The sequence below is a fragment of the Vigna unguiculata genome, chromosome 2 (assembly GCF_004118075.2).
Source record: "Vigna unguiculata cultivar IT97K-499-35 chromosome 2, ASM411807v1, whole genome shotgun sequence".
Lineage (NCBI taxonomy): Eukaryota > Viridiplantae > Streptophyta > Magnoliopsida > Fabales > Fabaceae > Vigna > Vigna unguiculata.
Genome location: NC_040280.1, coordinates 13931978 through 13958408, shown reverse-complemented (window position 1 = coordinate 13958408; position 26431 = coordinate 13931978). Strand labels below are relative to the sequence as shown.

The 26431-nt window shown below is 32.1% G+C and overlaps 1 protein-coding gene across 1 annotated transcript; it reads left to right on the top strand.

Moving 5' to 3' along the window:
- The first annotated feature begins 14065 nt into the window (after window positions 1-14065).
- LOC114168509 (caffeoylshikimate esterase-like) lies at window positions 14066-25988 on the top strand. The gene is made up of 8 exons (XM_028053354.1): window positions 14066-14590; window positions 15680-15709; window positions 15843-15972; window positions 16055-16201; window positions 16312-16442; window positions 23881-24018; window positions 25077-25175; window positions 25587-25988. Exons 1-8 carry the CDS (start codon window positions 14300-14302, stop codon window positions 25803-25805), a joined length of 1185 nt encoding a protein of 394 aa, XP_027909155.1. The 5' UTR covers window positions 14066-14299; the 3' UTR covers window positions 25806-25988.
- Window positions 25989-26431: the final 443 nt, after the last annotated feature.

The window sequence follows — 26431 nt, the reverse complement described above, 5'->3', positions numbered from 1 at the left end:
GTGCTCTTGTATAATACAATTCTTCAGGTCGTCAAGCTCACCCACAGCACCGTCATACTTGTCTTTCAATTCATCATAGTCTTCCTCTAACTCCCAAATTCTCTTGTTCAATTTTCCCTCTGAATCCAAACAACGAACCTTCCACGTTGCCAACCTCTTTCTTTCTTCTTCCCAACCCTCCATCTCCTTCTTCCACGCAGCCTTCTCTTCCTCAAGCTTGTCGACTTTTCCCTGCAACTCTTCTACCTTCTCCCGACCTCCCTCTTTCACCTCCCGCCGATATAAAGACCTTACACAACGACTTAATATCAAAGCTTTGCTCCCAAATTCCATCATTGTCCTAACGATATGATCCGCCTCCATACCATCAATAGAGTTTATAATGGTCTCTGGGAGGTTGATCGCGATATCCTTCCTCACAGATATTTTCGGCAACTCAATTAAGCCAGACTCTGGTCCCTTCTCCCCACTAGCTGACCTTGCCCCACTGGCTGACCCCGCCCCAAGCAAGACCGCCCTCACTTTCTTCACATCCTTCCCTTTGCCGGCGCGAGGCGGCAACTCGACTTTCCTCTTCATTCCACCATGTACATGTACTTCCACCACGGACTCTTGCAAGTTGGGAATGTCAGTCTTCCCAGCTGCCTTAGCTTTAGCGACCATCTCCTTCCTCAATGACTGGAAGAGCGCCAAATTCTTCTTCCCTGATTGCGCTATGTGCCCTACAATAACATATTAAACCCTGGTTAAAACAACTTAGAATCATTAATACAGTTTAAGTAACAAACAGATACCTTCAATATCTATAATCGAATGCACCGAATTATAAACTCTAACTAAGCCCTTAGTGGGCAACTTATCAACAAACTTCATTAAGATCTCCACCACCTCCTTATCCCCCGCCGACAACTCGTCGGTCCCCATATCCTTGTACCGAGAAGGGGTACCCGTCCAGCTAAATGAGAATTTTGTACTCCCATCTGCGTTCAAGAAATAGGGTTTGCCTTCTTCCTTCACCACAACTTTGAAGTACCCATCCTTAAAGTGCTTGAAAGACTGGGAAAATGTGTCTAGTCTGTTGATACTAGGGCGACTTATCAGAGACAGCCAAGTAGTCGGTTGGCGGGGTCTAGTGTCATAGAAGTACAGGAAAGCGTAAGGTGAAGGCTCCAAGTATAGAGATTGGCACAAGATGCAAAAGGCTTGCAACTAAGCCCAACTATTCGGGTGCAACTGTGTAGGTGCCACATTCAGCGCGCGCAACACACCTATAATGAAATCATCTAACGGTAGCCGCACATGTAGCTGAGAAAAGTGACACATGTACATGTAGAAGAACTTCTTCGTGGCCCCCTCTTGCCAGTGACACATACGGTCAATAGCGCTAACCCTCTCCAGGGAAGCGATATCCCCGCTTACACCCTTTGTGATGACACGCGTACAGTTCAGCCAGGAGTTCAATAAGCGAGACCACCGGAATAAAGATGATTGATTGCGGACATCGGCAGCCACCCACCCATAACTGCCTTTGGTCGGCCAGTCATTCTCGGCCAACTCCTCTGGGGGATCTTCTAGACCTCCCTCACTGTTTCCATGGGGATCCCACTTACAATACCTCCAGAACTGGTACCCTCTTCATCAACATGCCTACCTCTACTCCTCTCCGACCCCATACTCTCACTACTAGATATGGACAACGACACGCTATCGCTACTAGACATACCTTTTCTCGTGTTTTCGAAAAGATGTCGGCTGAAATTGGGAACTAGTCGGACAGGAAAACGCACACAAGACCTTTGAATATGAAATTCTCGCAAATGAATCAAGTAAACCCTCGCTTGTTTTGAAATCCATATTTATAGGCCAGAATCCTAAACGGTGAAAACCCTTTCCCGCCAAAATAACAACTCATACCAATCGACACCATCATTACAAGAAACGTGACTCTTAAAAACGACGGCGACAAAACTTCCTGATTTGACCCTTGACACCCCTTCACCTACCATCAAACTGTTACCACTTTTTAGCCTTAACATTGTCCATCACACTTAAAGGCTGGGAGACTGGTGTACCACACCTAGTTGATCCCGTAAGCACACCAACACATAATCACCCTTGACCGACAACTCATATCGGCCAAGGCTGGGAGTCTGGTGTACCACACCTAGCCAAACTCGACCAAATAAGTAAACGATACATATATGTCAAGGCGTTCAAGTAGTCAGCCTAGGCCGAGTTGGTCTAAGCCTTACCAGATTAAACCGATAGCATAAACCGTCGAGGAAAGTAGTCGGCCTAGGTCGACTACTCCAATATACAAAGTAAAATTGAAGCCCCCTTGTGTTCAATAAGTCCTAAGGGCCTGGGTTAGGGCCCAGGCCCACTTACAGCCCAAACTAGAGCCCAAGTCAGGGCCCAGCCCATGGCATGACCAGACATAATTAATGCTCTATAAATACACGTGGACCCCAGTAATTAAATGTACGCATTCATTAATCACTGATTTAACCTTTTGAGAGTTTTGACTCACTTGAGCTTCGGAATCCCTTTTGCAGGTAACCCCTTCTGGGTCCAAACCGACATGTACCAACCGGGGAAGAGGCCAACTGAGGAAATAGCAGACTACATGGGTAAGGTGACGCTTGTGCCTAACTTATCTTGTTTGTTCTCTGTAGGAACATATGCATTTTATTAAACAACTGAACTATATAATCTTACCCTTAAATGCAACGTTAAGATGTATTAACATTTCAATGGTAACAAAGACTTATTATTTTCATTTTTTATTATTGTGATTTCTTTCCTCTTTTAGATATTTGACTTGATTTTAATTTTTTTATCCATTTATGGATTCTTCTATATTATTGTGACTTTCTCCCTCTTATGATTCTAAAGTTTTTACTTTTAAAAAATATTATATCTATATATAATTTGAGTTAACGAAAAGAATTTAATAAAAATATGTAAATATTTGACACATATATATTATTGTATAATTAAATATATTTCAAATTGAAAAGGGATAAAGTTTAAGACACTCGTATTCTTAAACTTATTATGACTCAACAAATTTATGAAATAAAGATAAAGGTTCAGATATGACGTACATATTAAATTTCAATACTTTCAATCCAAAAGTATAAATTTAAATACGTTAAATTGTTATATAGTTATAGTTAGAGAAAGTAAAATCACATGAAAAGTGTTATACTTTTAACTCTAAAAAATTTCTTTAAATAAAATGCAGGAAGTGAAAGGTAATATATATATATATATATATATATATATATATATATATATATATATATATAACTTATAGAAAAAAATAGATTTTTAAATAAAAAATAATTATAATTAAGATGTTTCTATAGCAAAACTAGATTTACTTACAATTTACTTTTTCCACTTAGCAAACTCATGAACTTAGGTATCTATTATAAAACTAAGAATCCAAACTACCAGGGATATTACCCTAAAGTTCACATCTAAAATTTTGCCACGTCTCCTTTATTTAGCATTTGATTTCTCAATTGATATTTTAGTTGGCGTGAAAGCAAAAAGCAGATGATGTAATTGGCTTTCTTTTCAAAGTAGAGACTTGATGAGGAAGCTTCTACCACCACCAGCGAGGGTTAATAAAATATTGGAGTTAGTTTTTGAACTATCCTTCTTTTTGTAGTTCCTTCTGTACATTTGGAGCAAGCTTCCTACTGTTGTTTGTGATGTTTTTCTTTATACATCTTTTTTTTTTGTCCGTTGATCCTTCTTCTCCGTAACTTCATACATCATTATCCTCCGTTTATCGTTGTTCTTCATACATCTTTCTTCTTTTTCATCAAAAGTTAATTTTTTTTTTACTTCTTCCTCTTTACTGTTCTTCATGCATCTTTCTTCTTTATGCATCGTTGTTCTTCTTGATCAAAGGTTATTTTTCTTATCTTGAACACGTTTTTTCTATGTCGTTCTTGATGAAAGGCTTTATTTTTATGTTTTTTTGAGTTAAACATGGTGTACCCGCAATTGAGTACTTATTGAACCATTTTCAGATGTTGTTCTTCATGAAAGGTTCATTTTTTTAATATTTTTTTACTTTTTTTCTTCGTGAAAGGACAAAGACTAAAGTTTAAATTTTTGTTACTTGTTTTTTGTTGAACATGGTGTCTTCATGTATCTTTTACTTTTTTACTTCTTATGTGGTCCTTCTTTTCCTTCTTCGTGAAATGTTTAGCTTTTTTTATTATTTTAGTGTTGAAGATGTGGAGTGTGGTGGCTACTAGGGTGGTCTGTGAAGCAGGGTAGCTAGCGTAGAAGTTGTAGCGGTGAGTTTTAATTTTCTTCTTCTCAGTGCCAAAGTTTCTATTTTTATTTTTCTTTTGGATGCCAAAGTTTGAATTTTTTCCGTTTGAATTTTTTTGTTATATGCCAAATTTTCTATTTTCTTTCTTTTGGATGCCAAAGTTGAAATTTGTTTAGTTATGATGTCAAACTTTAAATTTTTTCTTTATTTTTTTCCATGCAATTCTTCATTATTCTTATTATCATTTTACATTTGTCCAGCTTACCCTTTGATTTGATGAACGTTTGTCGTGTGAAGGATTATTAAGGATCATAGAATGTCAAGGAAGGATGTTGGATAAAGTTTCTGCTTCTGGAATCAATACTTTTATAACTTTGGGAGGTAAGTATTTATTCTAACATTTTCATACACATTATTGGTTGGTTTTCTAAATTCCAAAAACAACGACGGGGTACCATTTTTGCCTTTGGACGAGTAGATATCATGTTGACGATACTAAAGTTTTATTCTTTATTTATGGGGTTTCTTATGATGTTGAATTAAAATGTTTAAACTATGATGATAAAAATGCAACCATTGTTTTGTGATCTACATTTACACTTTAACTGTTTTGTCCACACAGGGCCTCATTTTTTCTTTACAAACGAACAAATTTGAATTGCATTTGCATTGATAGGTACTACTCAAGGACTTTGTCGAAATACTAGCTATAAAATAAAGGAAGGAGTGGATTCTCAAGGAAGGAGTGGATTCTTAGGGCGGGGTTGAATTCCATTTAGGGCAAGAATATAAGGTCCATATTCAATTAATGTGTCATAGTTGCAAATTTTATATATCTTAATTCCATATTTGAGAATGACATAATACTTATGTAATCTACTTTTTGTGTTCTTGATGTTCTTAGGCTTGGACTTATGAATTGTAATATAGATTTGCAATAACAAATTTGTGATTCTATGCTATCAATTGCTTAGGCTGATGTTGATGGGAACAAAATATTCAATTATGGCGAGTTTGCAGTCATGATAATTCACTTGCAAGAATGATGAATATTTCCAGAAACATTCATGTTTTCTGACAAAGACAGAGGTCATTATATTGAGTTTGGCAAGCTAGAGACAACATTAGTAGATGAGTCAAGAGAAAATGACACCGTTGTATTAGATGACAACATGGATTATACATGGTGAGGTAATACATTAGTCTCTTATTTATTTTTTTAATATGATTACTTTTTTGGTTGGATTTTCTAGCCTTTTTCCTAATCTGGTATTTTGATTATTGATTGATGATTTTATTACAATGCTGCAAAGAGGTTCAAATATAGTGAATTGGAAGTTAATCTAGACTTTTTCCACAATGTGAGACTTGCTCCAGTAATTACCGAGAAAGTTACAACCTTCTAACTTCTTCAACAATGAATAGTATTTTTTGAAGACATGATTGATGCTTTTGTTCTTTGTAGTCAGTTGGACCAAATGAGAAATATACATGGTTGAGTTGATGGTGCAAATGCATATGGTGAAGCTTATTGATTAGTTCTCACATGGTAGACATTATGTAATTATTGTTGATGCTTGGATGTTTGTTGGATCCATAGGAATAGTCTTTGCAATCTGGAGAAGCTAAAGTGTCCCATTTTGATAATTGCTTTCAAATGTCCTTTGATTAATGCAAGTTTTTGTCTTGAAATTTATTTTATTGAAGCTTTAAATGTGAAGGTTGGTTGTGTTGTATTCTTCCCAGGTTGGATTTGATTTCCTTGTATTATCACCAAATAATTTTTATACAAGATTAAAAGGGATCAATATGATTTCGTAAGTTGATTTAATCTAAAAGACCATTAGCCTTAATAAAAAAAAGTTAATGGCCAAATTATACAATAAAAAAATCTCAAACAAACCAATATTTAGTGGACTTTAATTAGATAAACTCTAAATTTATTAATAATTAAGCAAATTAATCAGAAATAATAATACATAATATTTTGTTATTGAAACAAACTAAAATCACTCTCTTATATAACTATAAGGCTTAAATATATATCCGGTCCCTATTTTTGTTGATTTTATTCAATTTGGTCATTATTTTCGTTTTATGTTCAATTAGGTCCTTATTTTCGTCAAATTGTGGTCAATTTGGTCCTTTTCACTAACGGTGTTTAAATAGTTAACGTTTGTGAACAGTACATGCCACGTGTTAGTTCCTAGTTTTTTTTATTTTTTACTTTTTTTGATTTTTTTTTCATTTTTTTAATTTTTTTGTTAAATTTTTTAAAAAATATTTAATTTCAAAAAAAGTGTCCACGTGTCAAGTCACAATTGTGTCACGTGTCAATACTAGTGCCACGTGTCAGTTTGTAGTTGTATTATTTATTTTTGTTCAATTTAGTCCCGATATTTATTATTTTTGTTCAATTTAGTCTCTATATTCCTTATTTTTTTTTAATTTAGTTCCAAATTTTGTTAAAATAAAACCATTTAATTTTTAAAATTGACATTATTATTAGTTATTTTTAAATTTAATTATAATTTATAGTATTTAATTATTAATGGATTATAATTCTTAGATTCAATTGTTAAATAGAATATAATTATTTAAATATTATTAAAATATAATTATTAAAATTTTAAAAATATATATTAACATTTGTAAAATTCACATTTAAATTTAAAATATTTAATATTTTTATTGCATTTTAGATATTAAAATCTAAAATATTTTATATGTAAATGTTAATTTTACAAATATTAGTTTATTTTTTTAAAATATTTTGAATATTTAAAATATTTTTATATATCAATTTTAAAAATATTTTAGAATATAAATATTAGAAAAAAATTAATAATTATATTCTTATAATATTTTAAATAATTATATTTTATTTAGCAATTAAATATAAGAATTTATTCAATTTATAGTTAAATTTAATAATTTATAATTGAATTTAAAAAATAATAAATTCAAAGGTCAATTTTAGAAAAAATATTAATATAATTTGTACAAAAGATATTAAATTTAGTGTCAATTTGAAAGGGACAAAATTGATTTATTTGAACAAAAATTGAGACTAAATTGAACAAAAATAACGAATATAGGGACTAAATTGAACAAAAGAAATAATACTACCACAAACTGACCTGTGGCACTAGCATTGACACGTGACACAACTGTGACTTGACACGTGGACCATTTTTTTTGAAATTAAAAAAATTTAAAAAAAAAATTAAAAAATTTTAAAAAAATTTTAAAAAATTAAAAAAATCGGGAGCTAACACATGGCATGTACTATTCAAAAATGTTAAATATTTAAACACTGTTAGTGAAAATGACCAAATTGACCATAATTTGACAAAAATGAGGACCTAATTGAACATAAAATGAAAATAGGGACCAAATTGAATAAAATTAACAAAAATAGGGACCAAATGTATATTTAAGCTTAACTATAAATAGTTATTGAAACAAACTAAAATCACTCCCTTATATAACTATAAATAGTTATAATAATTAAATACATCAAATTAAGAAAAAAGAGTATATTGTTATTGTTTATAATGGGATGACAACAGAATTTCGAAAAACATAAAGACAATTGATTAGTGAAATTTACGAGATTATATTGCACAATATATCTACGTTTAAATTTAATAATGACATACAAATATACATTTCATTTTAATACATTATATAAGTATAAGATTTAATCATAAATTTTGTAATATAATCATTTTATTTTATTATGCATCAGTAATCAATTGTCTCAATATCATATTTGATATTAATTATTTAATCCTATTATTATTAGTATTTGTATTAAATATTTTAATTAAAATAACCTTATATTAATTACTTAGTTTAAACATAAATTAAAACTAAAAACATAAAATTGAAGTCTGATTTTTAAAACTATAAAAAGAAAGGTTAATTTACCAAAAATGAATGTCAAGTTTTCCTATAAATGAATATAAATGAATGATGAAGATTAAAATGTATTAATGAATTGCTTGTATTACCACTTATATAAGTTATGCGTATTATGAATGATGAAGATTAAAATGTATTAATGGATTGTTTGCATTACCAGTTATATAAATTATGCGTATTGCTTTAGTTATGTACAATTTATGTTTAGTTAATATATTATAAAAAATAATATAATTAATTATTTAAGTTTTGTATGAATTTTTTATTTAAATATTATATATATATAACTATTAATAATTATAACACTTAAAAATAATTATTTAAATAAATTATGCATTTAAAGAAATTAATAATTATATTAATTTTTTTAGAACTTACTTAGAAAACATACTATAACATATTTAAGTATAATACTAATTATATTTGAAGACTTCAATATAAAAGATTATAAAACTAATAAAATCAAATTATAACATATAATAATAACATAATAAGATTTTATTATTTATACTAATACTAAATTACATGATTTGTTTCTAAAAATTTTCATTAATTGTTTTTAATTGAAAAATTATGAGTGAATTTTTTTATTCCGTTTTGAAATCTTTTAAATTTATATATTTACAATTAATAAATTTTTTTATCAATTAGTTGATTTTATTAATTATTTTAATTTTTTGTTAATTATGAATGAAGTTTTAGTTATTTAAATTTTTTAATATTATTATTATTATTATTATTATTATTATTATTATTATTATTATTATTATTTTGTAGGATTCATAATTCACAATATGCCCATCATAATAATAATAATAATAATAATATTAATATTATTATTATTATTGTTATTATTATTATTATTATTATTATTTGAATGGGATTCATAATATCTGTCTACATTATATTTATGATTTTGATATTATTCTAACATTTTTCAATGAGAGAATACATGTGATTAATTATTTAATTTTTTTTCTATTATTATTATTATTTTGTACGCCTATATTATTATTATATTATTATTGTTATTGTCATTATTATTTTTTTATTTTATTATTATTATTATTCAACTATTATTATTATTTTGTATTAATATTATTATTAATATTGCTGTCAATATTATTATTATTTAATATGGTTTTAATAGGAATTTCAAGTCATAATATTATATATATATATATATATATATATATATATACTAGCGTAACATAGGCGCTATCGCGTATGTGTGTATGTATTTTTTAAATATGCGTGATATTATATTAGTAGGTGATAATATTATAATGTTATTAAGTTAATATATATATATATATATATATATATATATTAAAATTATATTTATTAAAAATAAAGTGAAATATATCAGAACAGATAAAAGAATCACCATTGATAAATAAAGAAGAAGCAGAGACATCTGATTTTATAAAAAGTTTGTAAAAGTAACGGTCAATTTTTAAAAATTTAATAAATTGTTATATTTAAAGGGTAAAATCGATATTTTGAAAAGTGGACACAAAAAGGGGAATCCCCTTTATATATTGTTATAGATATATACTAGCGTAAACACAGGCGTTATTGCGCCTATGTGTACGCATTTTTTGCATTTTTTGAATTATATTAATAATTGATGATATTATAATGTTATTAAGTTAATGAACAAAATAAAAGTATATTTATAAAACTTAAAGTGAAATGTATGGAGAAAATATGAGAAAAATAAATGTTGATGAATAGTAGGAGAAAAAAGAAGAAGGAGATAAGTAAATAGTTTTATAAAAACTTGTAAAAGTAACGTTAATTTTTTAAAATTTAATAAATAATTAATTTGTATAGGATAAAATTGGAATTATAAAATGTGGACACAAGAGAGGGAATCCCCTTTATATATAGTTATAGATATAATATTACTTCTATTGATTATATTTCAAGTTTAATTTTTTTTTAATTTTATATGCGGTTCCTACTGTTCCAGGAACCCAAAAATTTCCTCAACACCTGCGAACCTTATTCTAACCCCTACAATTCTGATTCCACTCGATTTACGATCCAATAGGTTGCATTCACGTGTTTATATTCATTATTCCTTCATAAGACTCCTCCATATACAGAATTCCACTAACCTTACCACTTAATCTAATGCGACTATGAAATCCCAATTCATCAACCCAAAAATTGATATTCATGCAATTTTCACCCAATTGAACCTTCAATTTTATATACTTCAGCGAATTCGAGCTTCCAATCATTTCCAAGCAGTTGGCACTATCTTTTCCCCTGAACAAAATCAACCCAGAAACCCCAAAATTCTAAAATCGAGCCAAATTGACTCGCTTCGCTTGGCAATTATTCTTCACTGCCAGGCAGTTCATCAAAAACCTAGAAAACTGGGTGTGCAGTCACGTGTCGCCTAGCAGCGCGAGCCTTGCCGCCAGGCAGTTCCATCTTTGGAACCCCAAAATAACCCAGAAAAGGATGAGTTGCCTGACGGTGGTTCATCACCCGCCAGACGGTTTTTGGAAAATTCCAGAAACACGAAAATTACATGATATAGGCAGGTTATATACATCCAATTTTTCATACATTTCATGCCATTTAACAATAGGAAATAAAAGTAATGATGAGGCTCCTCCGTCGCGGTGCTCGCCAGAAAAGCTCTCCAATCGGCATTCCACCGATTGAATCTCGCAGAGAGCAAGGGAAATGCAGCGAAATGGTTCGTGTATGGTGTTTAGGCTCGAATCTCACTGGTTTCGGAAACCCTAAAAGGTAAAAACCTAATCTAGGGTTAGGATTGGAGCAGAGACGAAAGGTGGGAGTACTCTCAACCAAACTAACATTCATCAAAGCTAAATCATTACATGAAGTGGCTTGCCTTTTATAGATGAAGGCAACCGGTGAAAACAGAAAGTGGAAGAGAAGAAGGAACTAACGGGGCTGTCGTGTACAAGAGCCCTAACAGACAAATGGGTGAATGGAAGGATATTAACCCTAATGGCTAGGGATCATGTTCGTCAAACTGGCTAGTGAACGCAACTCCAATCGTAGGAGCGTGAAGGAGGCAAGGAACCCTAATGGGGCATGAGTGAAGATGACCCTAGCGGCAGCTTAATGGATACGCGTGAAACATTATGGACCTTCGCTACAGCTGAAGGAATTGGGCTAGAAGCCCAACATGTGCTGGCATAATAGCAGTATCCGTGAATGGTGTGATGCACGCGTGGAAGAGTTAAGCGGCTACTCTCATGAAACCTACCAGAATGTGTGAAACAGGGCTAAGACGCATGACGCGAAAAGGATATGGGCTGCAACATGAAATTGGGCTGGAAGGCACTAAATAAATTGAGCTGGAAGCCCAATTACGTGAAGGAAGAAAATCAGCATTGGTGGGATGAATTGGGCCGTAGGCCCAATGCCAAATACTTCAATAATTGGCAGCTTTGGAAAGATGGGCTGCATTTAGCAAACAAACCCAATTAGAACAAGTTTTATTTAATTAAAAAATAAAATAAAATAAAAGAAAATTAAAAGAAATTAAAAAGATTGGGCCTAGGCATTGGCCCAGTGCTATAAGCCTTATTGGGGTCACATCAAGTAAGGTTCCAACTCCCCTAACCTGGATTCCTTGCTCCAAAAGTGTTCAAAGTTTTGAGTCCTTGATCCTAAGAGGCCTTAGCTCTTGATTCCTCCTTCAAGACACCTTCTCATTCTCACTTTTCTCTCCTTGCACGCACTCAAACACCCTCTCTACAACACTCACATTTTGGTAGCTTCAGGAACCCTTTCTCCCCTCTCACAATGCCCTTAATTGGTTAATTACCAAGCCTTAATAATGGTGGTTTAATGACCCAAAACGAAAATTATTGTTACATTGGATTTAATTGTCATTCAATGGCCATTGGCTGTTAGGGCTTCCTTGCCCTTTCACCTTCATGCCAAAGAAAATTTTGGCAAAAAGAAAGTTTAATTTAGTTCCACCAAAGTTCAAACCCATAACCATTCCAACATTAATTCAATAAGCCACCATTCAACCAATTCACGTTTCATGATAATTCTTATAATTTTATAATTATATTACAGCTGTCACACAATTCAGTATTCTCAACCATTTCAACTAGTACTTTTCCACGTCCTACATGTCAAAATTAAATGCCATAAATGTTCGCACTAACCGCATTTATTAATTCTTTATTTATTTAATTAATTAAATTTCACAGGGTCTTAATTACATGAAAGAAAATATTTTTTCTAAGAAATGAAGAGTCTTGACTTAAAAGCAATGGGTGAAAATATTGCGTATTCTATTGTTCTTAATCTTTTGGAACTTAATCACCATAGGTGATATCTTAATATTTCTTTATCTTTATTTTGATTTTTGGTACACTTAGGTTTGGTGTATTCATGTAGTAGGTTTCCACATGGTGTTATATATATTCTTGATAGGTTTTAAAGTATTTTTGCTCATGTTCAACAAAGGCATGTTTCACATGTGAGGGTGATTGTAATTAAATATTCAAGATAGTGGAACAATATCACTATGGTTGCAGTGATTAAAACTTGATGTAGATTCAAATATACTAGAACCAATATAATGATCTTTGTGTTAATTTTCTTAACTCTCTTTTATTTCAAGTTATATGTTCATTCTAATTACGCTATGTATCTACATCATCTTTATATATAAAAAATTACAAGAAAATCTTCCTAAGGATTATTAATCTTATAAAAGCTTTCGAAACACAAATTCACTTTTTTATTGTTCACAACCTATTTTTCTTTACAATATAAAACGTTTCTGTCAAAATTTAGTTTTCAAGTTCTTTCTCATTAAATAATTTATGTGAGTACTTAATTTTAATCACAAATTGACCTATGTGAATCAAGACGAAACCTCGTAAACTAAGCCAAATTTACGAATTTATTTAGATTAAAGGACGTGTTCTTATATATATATATATATATAATTGAAAGAAAAAAACAAGGTACTAGTAGAATATTTTATTGGAAGACAAAAGTACGGGAAATATCATATTTGAAAGCAACATATCAAACAAATATATACCACAGCAAGGTTATTTCAGTAGACCGACCAACGAAATAAATTCATAATTATAAGAAATAAAATTAAGCAAAAGTAGAATGTGAAATGTCTTCTTTGAACCATTTATTTGACCTTGAACTTTGAATCAAGAGAAAGCGAAGGGAGAGCACTGACAATTAGAATAAACTAAATAAAACTATTTTTTTTAATTAATAATTTTAAACTAAAATTATAAATATGTAATTATATTGAATATTCTAAAAAAAACACTACATCTTTAATTTTGAATTAAAATCTTAAATATATATTGATGATGATTTCGGGAAAAGTAATTTATCACTACTATTCAAGCAAAGTTTTCTCTGATAAAATATTAAGATCTTCTCCCAAAAAATATTTAATAATAATTTTAGTTCTGAAATTTGATATGTAGAAATTAAAATCACATCTTTTTATTTTGAAAAGTAATATTTTTTTTTCGAAAAATCAAAATTAAAATTCCAATCCAAAGTTTTAATTGAAGAGACTAAGTCCAGAATTCTGGGTAGACAAAAGTTATAATTAAATCCCTAAAAAAATATAATGAGATAAATTTAAAAGTACATGTAATATTATCAAAACCACTTTTCAACTGCATGTTCTACAATTAATTAAGAGAAGATTATTAAATAATAAACTAACCACAGATTTGTAATAAATCATTTAATAAAATGTGTATCCTAACAAATAAATTTTCTTTCCATACAAAAGAAAAAAACACACTACCTGCATAGTGCACGTTAGACACGTGCTCCAGGCGTGCTTCCGCCGACCCCAATTTGGCGAGAAAAGCGAACATCGTGCGTTGTTGTGACCATTGTTGGGAAACTTGGAAAGTGGTCTGTAAACGCTGCTTCGCGAATGCTCATATTGGGATTTTGACTATTCTCTTCAAATTGCAATGAAAACAACTAGTGCTATTAAAGAAACCCAACCATCTTCTTTTGTAAGCGTTTTCGTGATCCCGTACACATCCTTGTTAAAGTTCGTTAACCATGGAGCTCTCTGCACCCTTCAGATTTCGATCAAGGAACCTCAATTCACGCTTCACGCACATACCCATCAGTCACCCTTTCAAGGATCAACGACCCTTTTCAACCAAGCTCGTTAACAAGCCCAAGAATTCTACACTAACGGTGAGAGCGCTGAGAAAGGCACCTATTGAAGGGCTGAGCGATGAGTTGAACGCTGTTGCACGTCGTAACCTTGACTTTGCTTACACTCGAAGAAGGGTTCGCGATGCTTTTACCGAGGTGCATCAACAGCTGGATCATTGCTTGTTCAAGGTTAGTTTAGTTTTGGTAGAGTGACTGATAGGTACTTTTGGAAGAACTACATTAAGGACTTCTAGGTGAAAAAGGTAGGAAAAAAGTTGAAATTAGTTTTTGTTTTTTGTAAGTTAAAATTATTTAAAATTTATTGTACACAAGATAATTTGTAAAAAAAAAAAATTCTCTCTGCATTTTTAATTTATATAAGAGCTAATTTTAATTTCTGTAAAAACTTGTTTCACTTTTTATCTTCATATTTGTCTTTAGAGATCCATCCAAACATCTTCCAGATAAAGGTTTTAATTGAATGAAGTTTGATGTTTACATTTTTGTTTTTATCTTTAGTTTTTAGTTAGTATATTATTTGGTATTTGAAAGTGAACTTTTTAGCTATCATTGCTTTGATGGTGTTAACATAAGTTGTATCTTTATACTAAGGTTTTAAATGTGGTTATGATCCTTAGTAATGTGGAAATTTGCTTACAAATGTCAATTCACTCAGGGAGACCTGGAAACCTCGACACTATACACTTGCAGTTGCAGTTCTTTTATTAATTATGTTTGGATAAATGTTTTCGTAAACACTTTTAGAAGAATAAAAAGAAAACAATGAAATTAACTTACCGTAAGCCAAAATTAGTTTGAGTTTGCTTGGATAAATTTCTTCATTAACACTTTTAGAAAAAGAACATAAGGGAAAAATAACTAGCTTGTACTTCAGTTGAAAAGGAGAAGCTAATACAGGAGAACTTCAACCAGTTTTAGTTTAAAGAGAAATTTTTTTCATTTTGCTTGCTTATTTTCTTCTTCTACAAGTATTTATAGAAGAAATCATCTAAACACACCCTTTAAGCATAAGCTAAGTTTTAAAAAAACTCTCTTAAATTGGCTTCTCCAAAAGCTTCTTTTTAATTTATTCATAGGCTAATTATTTTTTCGTTTTTTTTTTAAAAGTGCTCATGGAGAAGTTTATTTAAACAGCATTAACGCTTTGCTTTACAGAATCAAGTTATGTATGAACTCCTTTAATTTTCCTTTATTGAGTATGAGTAGTACTTTGTTCAAGACTCGGTGACTGACTGATGTTTTAACCTCTGTTGCTAGAATGCTCCTGCAGGGATCAGAACTGAAGAAGTAAGATTTTCTGCTTTACCTTATTATTTTCAGAAAAATATAAGAAAATGTTGATGTTCTGAAGTTTTTTCCTTTAACATATTTTCCACCTTGCTTGAAAATGTTATTTACTTTTTATTTGCTTGATGAGTAGTGGTACGAAAGGAATTCAAGGGGATTAGAAATTTTCTGCAAAAGTTGGATGCCTAGGCCAGAGATTCCACTCAAAGCTTCTGTATGTTTCTGTCATGGATATGGTGATACTTGCACCTTCTTTTTTGAAGGTTTGTAATGGTATATGCTTTCCTAAATGTTTCTAAGGAAGCTAAGATTCTGATTTGGGGAGGATTTGGATTTTGTATTCAGGTATAGCCAGGAGAATCGCAGCATCAGGGTATGGTGTCTTCGCAATGGACTATCCAGGTTTTGGTCTTTCAGAAGGCTTGCATGGTTATATACCAAACTTTGATTATCTGGTTGATGATGTTATAGAGCATTATACAAAAATTAAAGGTACGTCTTTAACTTTTCAGTATCCCTGGTGTCATATTGATCAATGTCGCTATGTTTTTCATGCTAAAAGAAATGTTGTTATTAATTATGTTTTGTATTTCAATTGACAGCCAGGCCTGATCTGAGAGACTTGCCTAGATTTATATTAGGGCAGTCAATGGGTGGAGCAGTTTCTCTTAAAGTTCATTTGAGGGAGCCAGATAATTGGGATGGAATGATACTTGTAGCTCCAATGTGTAAAGTAAGCTCATTCTTCAATAACTTTAGATTTCTTTAATTTTCAAAGTATGATTCAGTGATTCAGCGTATTCCTTTATCAATGATTATTCCAAACTATAAAAGAAGTATACCTTGATAAGTGCATTTTGGTATTATCCATGAGTTTTAAACAAATACTGAAATTACAAGCAATTAAGGCTGATGCAGTATCAGTTGCTGTTGTGATGAAATTGTAAAAACCTCAAAAATTGCCATATTGCAAGCATCATTGCAGTTTCAGGCTGCAAGCTAAAACAACGTCATTGCTATGTTAGACACTATTATAATGGATCTCTGTTTGCTGGCATTGGGAAGTAAAAAGTTTGGTCAGGATTAATTTCTTGAGTGTCTGCCTCCAATCATATTCTTTTATAAAGATGAGGGACTACTATGATCCCATTTTCAATGCTTCTGATGAAATATAAATAAAAATGTAATTTTCTCATAGAACTTTGAGATTTACTCATATGTTGACCTGATTTAGAAACATATTTTACTAATCATTTATGTTGTTTAATATTCAAACTATGCCACGATATTTAAACCATGTAGAGATTACTATTAGTTCATTTTTAAGTCAATTGTAACAGTTCAACCACCACTGCACATATTTTGTAGGATGTTCATATTAAGTATATATCTAATATCACTGGAAATTGTATGTAATAAGATATTTGTCACTGGAAACATCTTCGAAAAGCACACAATGGCATATTCATTTATAGATCAATTGATTAACATAAAAAAATAATATCCAGCTTTTGTTCATCACATTTGACATATTATCAACAAAGATACAACATAATGAATCCAACACATAGCTTACCCATTTTGTACATTTCAGTAGCCTTTCACAGGATTTACATTTTTTTCTAGCTTTTCATACTGCAGAAAAGGATCTGATATACAGTTTCATTTGATTAAAGTATTAGAAAATGATAACATATATATATGCAGTAACACAACATTATATTTGCAGAAGCAATTTAATTTATTGTTCCAAGAAACACCACAAATTTGAAAACTAGGGTCACAAAACATTAACTAAGAATTCATCAATTAGTTTTTAGGAAATCGTAACACATCAAAGACTACTTTACACACATTAATGATGAATGATTATCTTGTTCTTTTTTAAGAATATTGAATATGGTGTGAGTTGATTAAGAAAGCTAAGTGAAATCCCCACTGGACATTAAGATAGCAAGCTATTTAGATGTGAAGGTTCCTTTCACAAAGCTCAAGAGAAGAAGATGATGGATTGATTCAAAACAAAAAGGAAATGGAAGGCACATAAACCATAGAAAACCAAGAACAATTAAAGGAAGAAGAAAACATAAAATGGAAAGGAAAGAAATTGTAAAAATGTGAGAAGCACGCCACTACAAGGCTAGGCTAGAAGCCATGGCAACCTTGAAGATGAGTGGATGTGTGCCGCCACTTGCTATGCAAGATAAGGCTTAAAAGTATTCACTCTCAAGGGAGGAAACTCTCACAAATGGTTGAGACACAAGAGTGTTTTTACTTCAAAATGTTCAACCCTTTTACATGTCTAGGAGCACCCCTTATATAGAAGAGTTTAGGGGTCTCTAAGCAAATAAAAGATACCTAAGGATGTCTCTACAAAAACCTAACCCTAGCTTCTAGAAACTAGGTCAAATAAGGTTACAAAAATGAGAGACAAAAGAGTTAACTATGGTGTGTGCAAGGCTAATTTCGTTCTAGCACAAAAGGAGACAAAGAATGTGTCTCATATGTCTCCAAAAAGTGGTCAAAGTGTGCTAAAAACAAAGGAGACCAAAGGTACATAGGTGCACTTGCTTCATGCCTTTTACTTTATGCTTTATGCCTTTGCTTTACTCTCTCCTCCACATCATTTATGCTCTCCAATCACCATGCGCCACCTAGCATTGCTTTCTTACTCCTAATTAACCTACAAAGCAAATAAACATAGATTAGCATGTTGGCTTAAGTCAAGTCAACTATAGTCAACAAGTCAAACCTAGTCAAAGGTCAACAAGTCAACTAAAGTTGATTCAACTAAGTCAACTTAGGGAATCAAAAATAACAAACATAAATGAAAGGGATGAAGGATTAGTGAACTTCCTTTCTAAACATGCTTAGTTTTCTTAAGCATGTGCCTTCATCCTTGGTTGGGGTCAATCCTTCATCATCCTCCCCTTCTTGGAGAGAATTTGACCACAAATTTTTTAAGCCTTTGTAGATGGAGCTTGACTTGATTTGGGGGAGGTTTTGCGCCTCCCTTTTATGAGCTCTTGTTCCATCTTTTCTAAGGGTACTACCCCTAGCTTTGGTTAGGCCATCCCTCTTTTGTAGACCACTATTCTTCTCATGCTTGCGCATTGGGTCTTCCTTTTGAGCCTTGCAAGAGAAGAAAGAATGGTGATGTCCATCTTGCTTTGAAAATATATTTTTAGAGGCAAGTAACACTTTGGAGGTAACTTGCTCTTTTTCTTTTTCATCTTTTCTCTTATCTTTCACTTTATTTTGGTCCTCATTTGCTTGATTGGGTGAGAGAGGTAGGAGTGTGAACTTCTTGCCTTGGAAGGAGAAAGCATAGGTATTAGCATGGCCATCATAAAAGACTTTTCTATCAAATTGCCATGGCCTACCTAACAAAATATGAGTTTCTTCCATAGGCACAACATCACATAACACCTCATCTTTAAAATTTCCAATTAAAAAGTTAATGAGGACTTGTTGAGTTACTTTAATGTCTTCTTTCTTAAGCCATGATAGCTTGTAGGGCTTGGCATGAGGGATAGTTTTCAAGCCAAGCTTGTCCACAACCCTTGTGCTAGCCACATTTACACAACTTCCATTATCTATGAGGAGGGGACATAGTTTGTCTTTGATATGACACCTTGAATGAAAAAGGTTTTGTCTTTGAGAAGGGTCAAGTTCCTTGGAAACTTGTCTTAGTTGGTGCCTTATCATTAACAATCCACCTTCAAGGGGTTTAATCCTTTCACTTGAAGAAGTGTGGGAAGAAGTACTTTTGGGGGAAGGGGAAAAAGAATGTTCACTCTCTACTTCTTTTTTAAGGTTTAAGGCCATGGTTCTTTTGGTGGGACAATTTGAAGCTATGTGCCCATATCCCAAACACTTAAAACATTTTATAGAACTTGTTCTTGTACCTTGAGAAGAATTAGGAGTTTCATTAGAAGGCCTAGACGAATTAGTCCTAGGAGGTGGGTCTTTGGAACTCTTGAGTGGTGATTTATCATGTTTTCTTTCTTTATCTTTCCAAGTACTAGAATAGTAGTCATTGTATGAACCACTCCTCTTGGCCTCTTTTTTCTTTTGCAATTGAGTTTCAACTTTGATGGCCAAATGTAAAACTTTGTCAAGAGAGGAGTACTCATATAACTCTACTAAATCTTGTATGTCCCTCCTTAACCCACTTACAAATCTAGCTACCTTTTCCTCTTCACTTTCAAATTGGAGTCCTACTTTTAGAAGCATGGACTCCATTAACTTGTAATATTCATCCACACACATGGACCCTTGTTGAAGCCTTTGGAGCTTCAAAAGAGTCCCCCTCCTATAGTAGGAAGGAACAAATCTAGCGCGCATCAAATTTTTAAGGTCCCTCCAAGAAGTTGCGAGTGACTCTTGGTTAATATTGTCCATACATAATTGATGCCACCAAGTCATGGCATAATCCTCAAACTCTAAGACTACCAAATCTACTTGCTTTTGATGACTAACTACATGAATGGTAAAAATTTGGTCCACTTTTTGTTTCCATTCAATGTAGATGTTTGGGTCATTTTCTCCTTTGAACTTAGGAATCTTTGGAGTTTGCTTCTCTTGTGATGGTTTGCGCCTAGAATGCCCTCTTTTCCTAACCTCTCTTTCTTGCTCCTTAGCTTCAAGCCTTTGAATGTGCTCTTGGATTCTTAGGTCACTTTGCTCCTTGTCCTTTCTCAATTGTTCAAAGGCATCCTTCCCAGACAACTCCAAATCCCGAAGCAATCTCATCAATGTATTGTTTTTGTTTGGTGTAGGTGCATTTGATGAACTTGCCATGATTCCTACAACAAAAACACTCAAATCCGAGACAAAATAAATGGATTAGGGGTTAGACAACTTGAAAATCGAGACCAAATCCAACCCAAAATGCAACCCAAGTGTTTAGATCACACTCCCAAAGTAACAAGCCAAGGCTAGCACTCAAAATCCACCAAAGGAGTGAAGCAAACACTTTTAAAAACTTGTTCAAAACCTTTCAAATGCAAGACAAGTGATTCGGCCACAACATCCCAAGAGTTTCAAGAAAAGAAAACTACTATGACACAACAAAGAACACCTAGTGACAAGCAAGAAAAACACAAAAACAAGAAAGTTTAACTTCTAAGGAAATTTTGTTTTAAAGACAAAACTTGAACAAGACTAAAGCAATGAAAAACACTTTTAAAGACTCTATGGAAAGCATTTGAACAAGCCAAGATTATACCTCAAATTATGCATACACCAAGAAAGATCATAACCAAGTTAAAGCATGAAACTAATTTGCCAATATCACCCAAAATCCAAGTATAAAATTTGGTAGCATAACACCTAGTAAAAATGGCCAAATGGATTCACCAAGCAACACATCTCTCGGCCAAACTGTTTTTGGTCATGAAAATAATTTTTCTTTTCAAAACTAGGTACTTAAGATGATGAGAAAGATATTTTAGGGTGTCTTGAACACTTAGTTCCTTAAAGATTAGGTCAAAATCAATTTCAAGGAGCATGCTACAACAAAAGGCATAGATCTCATGCAATAGCTCAAATACTTAGAAACAAGAATAAGAAAACTCAAAGAAGCATATGACATATGACTCAAGCAAAAGTTAGACACATTTAAAGACTCAACATGACATACACAAAGACATAAACATGTAGCTATCATGCATTTAAACTCATGGATTTGAGGCTCAAAGACTAAGCATTCAAAAACATGTTATCCAACCACATTTAGGAGCTTAAAGAGGTGCAAAAACCGTAGCCAAATTGCCCCAACAAAATCTGAAAACGCTGATTCACGTATTCTTGGCAGATCTGACCTTTACTCATTAATTTGATCATAACTTTGTCCATAGAACTCCAAATGCGTTGGTTCTTTTTTTTCTGGAAACTAAACTCAAAGAGCTTTCTTTTGACACCAAAAACGTAATTTTTGGACGGCTGAGCTGGTGCAGTTTAATGTTTTAAAATCGTCACATTTTCTGCCAGCACTGTTTTTGTGTCATAGAAGTGGATTTGAACCATACCAAGATAGCTACAACAAGACAAGGTTAGAACATGAAAAACACCATATTCATGATAACCTAGGCTCTGGATACCAAATGATGAAGGATTATCTTGTTCCTTTTTAAGAATATTAAATATGGTGTGAGTTGATTAAGAAAGCTAAGTGAAATCCCCACTGGATATTAAGATAGCAAGCTATCTAGATGTGAAGGTTCCTTTCACAAAGCTCAAGAGAAGAAGATGATGGATTGATTCAAAACAAAAAGGAAATGGAAGGCACATAAACCATAGAAAACCAAGAACAATTAAAGGAAGAAGAAAACATAAAATGGAAAGGAAAGAAATTGTAAAAATGTGAGAAGCACGCCACTACAAGGCTAGGCTAGAAGCCATGGCAACCTTGAAGATGAGTGGATGTGTGCCGCCACTTGTTATGCAAGATAAGGCTTAAAAGTATTCACTCCCAAGGAGGAAACTCTCACAAATGGTTGAGACACAAGAGTGTTTTTACTTCAAAATGTTCAACCCTTTTACATGCCTAGGAGCACCCGTTATATAGAAGAGTTTAGGGGTCTCTAAGCAAATAAAAGATACCTAAGGATGTCTCTACAAAAACCTAACCCTAGCTTCTAGAAACTAGGTCAAATAAGGTTACAAAAATGAGAGACAAAAGAGCTAACTATGGTGTGTGCAAGGCTAATTTCGTTCTAGCACAAAAGGAGACAAAGAATGTGTCTCATATGTCTCCAAAAAGTGGTCAAAGTGTGCTAAAAACAAAGGAGACCAAAGGTACATAGGTACACTTGCTTCATGCCTTTTACTTTATGCTTTATGCCTTTGCTTTACTCTCTCCTCCACATCATTTATGCTCCCCAATCACCATGCGCCACCTAGCATTGCTTTCTTACTCCTAATTAACCTACAAAGCAAATAAACATAGATTAACATGTTGGCTTAAGTCAAGTCAACTATAGTCAACAAGTCAAACTTAGTCAAAGGTCAACAAGTCAACTAAAGTTGATTCAACTAAGTCAACTTAGGGAATCAAAAATAACAAACATAAATGAAAGGGATGAAGGATTAGTGAACTTCCTTTCTAAACATGCTTAGTCTTCTTAAGCATGTGCCTTCATCCTTGGTTGGGGTCAATCCTTCATCAATTAATGATACATACTTAGCTTTACTTATAAATCTAAAAACAGTCCAAAACAAGATACCAAATTGATTCCTAGGCTTTCTTATAACCCCTGCAAAAGAAGTAAATAACAACTAAGGTACGCAATTTGAATTTGGGTCCTTTCATGTTAGTAGCATTGATATTGCTTTTGGGAATCCAAGTATATTTGCTACTAAGTACATCAACATTTTTGGAATATCAAGTATTTGATGCATAACCCTTCTTTAAACAATAGAAACAAGAAACAAAAGGTGTACTGAATGGACTTTTAAAATGAAAATAGCTTTTGAATGACTTTTGCTTCTTTAAAAAAAATCCAATTCAAACTCTATCCATTACACAGTTTTGGGAATTAAGAAGGGCATCCAAGTTAGATTTTACCATTGTAAAACCTTGCAAGAAGATCATCCGATCATCCAAGCTCTAACTCTAATTGTACATGGCAGTTTTATTCTTTCCTTTTCTGTAAATTAGTTTCTTTGGTTTCCCTAATTCGGATACTAACTTGTTATACCCCAAAAGCTATTTATGCCTTCTGTATCACACTTCTCTGGCAGGGGAGTAAACACTTTTACAATTTATGCACAAAACTAATTTTAACTTGTGTAGAAGTTCAGTTCATATTTTCTCTAACAAATAATGATTGGCCTTATTTGCATGTTTACCCTGACTAGAGGAATCATTCTAACTTCCAGTATTCTTCATTAAAATAGAAATGAAAATGATACTATAGTTATGATCCGCATTCAATATTTACCACGCAAAGCCACATAATTTTCTGGATGCCCTCTTGAAATTGGAGATCTTTCAAAGGTCTAACCGTTCAAGTACTTTGGACTGCTTTGATACTTTCTAACATTCATTAGAAATTTTTATTTAACCTGAACAAAAATTATATTTTGTTTCTGCCCCCTCTAATCGGGGCTGTATTTTTTTTATAGTTGGATAAAACATGACTTGCCGATCTTCTTTTTCTGGTAAGATTGCAGATGACGTGTTACCATCAGATGGAGTTATGAAGGTGTTAACTCTTTTGTCTAAGGTGATGCCAAAGGCAAAACTCTTCCCAAACCAAGAACTAGATGAGCTCTTCTTCAGGGAACCGAGCAAAAGAAAATTGGTTGGTATCTTTGCATTCATTAGCTATTGCGTGCTTGTATAATGAAATAACTGACCTTTTCTCTTCCATCTTATGCTTCTTTACGAAAATGTCTTTCACTTCCTAGTTTTCTTTAAATTTGTCACTTTTAATTATGATTTTAAATTTTAGTTGTGGTTATTGTTACAGAAACTTCCCTTACTTCATTGTAGTACAACCATCATCATATATATATGAGGTTCATCATCCTTAACATGATAACATAAGGTCACGAGTCAAGGAAGATTCATATGTATATAATACTCCCTCCTTCCCAGATGACTGATGTTGAAGGATGTTTCACACATTATAAAATTAAGCATTCCAAGAAACATAGTATTGGTTAGGTACACTTTTACTAAAATATCCGTGCTCTCTCTCTTGATTTCAATAAATGCATTATTAAGCCTTTTAAGACAAGAGTATTTATTAGAGGACAGTATTGGAAGAGATATTTAAATATCTTGTTAAAAGGTGAGAGCATCAGTTATTTAAATACTAAAACTGTAATTATTTTGGAACAGAGGGAGTAACTCTTCTATATATTTATCATCTGATCAGAATTAAATGTTTTACATCTAATATTTGGGTGCCATTAAGAACCTTAAGAATCTTTGTACACGTTTCTTAATTTGCTGGGTTTTACCAAACTGCCACGTTGATGATATCTATGAGGGTGATGCGTGCCTCTACATTACAACAGTTTTTAGTGTTTTCCATAATGAAACTTTGTTCATTTTTCTGTTCATGGAGTCAAAAGCATTCCTCGGCTCAAACGTAAATTAAAACATAGCCTTTATCACAGTTTCTCACTCATGTCATTTATTAGTTTTTCCCTTCTTCACAGTCTGCTCAACTAATAATTCATAGTTTTTGGTGCGACGTATATTAATTATCACTAGCCTTGTTGTTACTGTCTCTAGCTTCCCAACCTTCAACCCAGTCCTTCAATTAATGCAACCGAAACAGACCAAAAATTAAAATGAGATGCTATTGATCTGTCACAAACATTTTTATTCTTCTAGTGTCATTCTTTGTAGGCTGTTTACAATGTTCTTTGTTATGATGATAATCCACGGCTTAGAACTGGCATGGAGCTTTTAAGAACCACAAAAGAAATTGAGTCACAAGTCCACAAGGTTAGTTATTTTCTTACTTAATTTAAGTTGGGCTCTCTCTCTCTCTCTATATATATATATATATATATATATATATATATATATGCAACAAAAATCTCTTTTGATTTTGGATAAACTCTAAAAGGACTATTAGAAGAGAAAAATAAGAAAAAAAGAGAAATGAATGAATTTGTTCACTAGCTGAAATAAACTTATGTAGAAGTTAAAATTGAAAAATTAGAGAAGTTACATTGGAAAACTCTTATAAAATAGTTTATGCATAATTAATTTTAATTTATGGAGAAACGAGTTTTATTTTTTCTTTAATTTTTCTCGTTTAGAAATCTTCACGGGAATCTTGTTTAAACAAACCCCAATTATTATTCAATAAATCAGGCATTTAATTGTTGTGTGTGGAGTGGGTGATTGCAGGTCTCAGCACCATTATTGGTTCTTCATGGAGCAGAAGATAAAGTGACTGATCCATTAGTGAGTAAATTTCTTTATGAGAAAGCATCAAGCAAAGATAAGACTTTAAAGCTGTATGAAGGTGGTTACCACTGCATTTTGGAAGGCGAACCTGATGACAGAATATCTGCTGTACATGATGACATTGTCAAGTGGCTAGATTTTAGAAGTTCAAGTAAATGAGGCCTCTCTGCTTCCTGTAGTGTTTGGATGGATAATTTAGAGAATAATTTATTTTTATAAATAATTTAAAACGTCTGAAGATAAAATATCTTATTCAGATGACTAAATTACAAAAGAAACAAAATTTCTTAAATTTAGAAAGCAATTTTATTATATAAAATAAAATTTTAGATTTACCTGAAATGTAAGAATTTCATTTGACTTTAATTGAAGGTGTTGTTTACTCAATCAAGATATCATTGTCTCCATCAAGCTTAACACATGTTACTTCAACTTTAATTAAGGCAGCTTAGTTAAGGTTAAAATATTATAGATTTTTTATTTATTTTTATCATCAAAGTTATATATATATATATATATATATATATATATATATATATATATATATATATATATATATATATATATGTGTGTGTCAATGTTATTTAGTATTAAGAGTTAAAACTTTTCTGTTTATATAAGATTTTTTTAATTGATGTCAAACAAGTATTTTTTAAGTACTCTTAATTGAGTATAATTTTAGTTAATGTAATTTTAAAATTAATGTTGCTTTAAAATGTTTCTGAATGTCATTAATCAAATTGTTTTTAACTATTGTAAATTGAGATTTTTCCTTTATCGACACT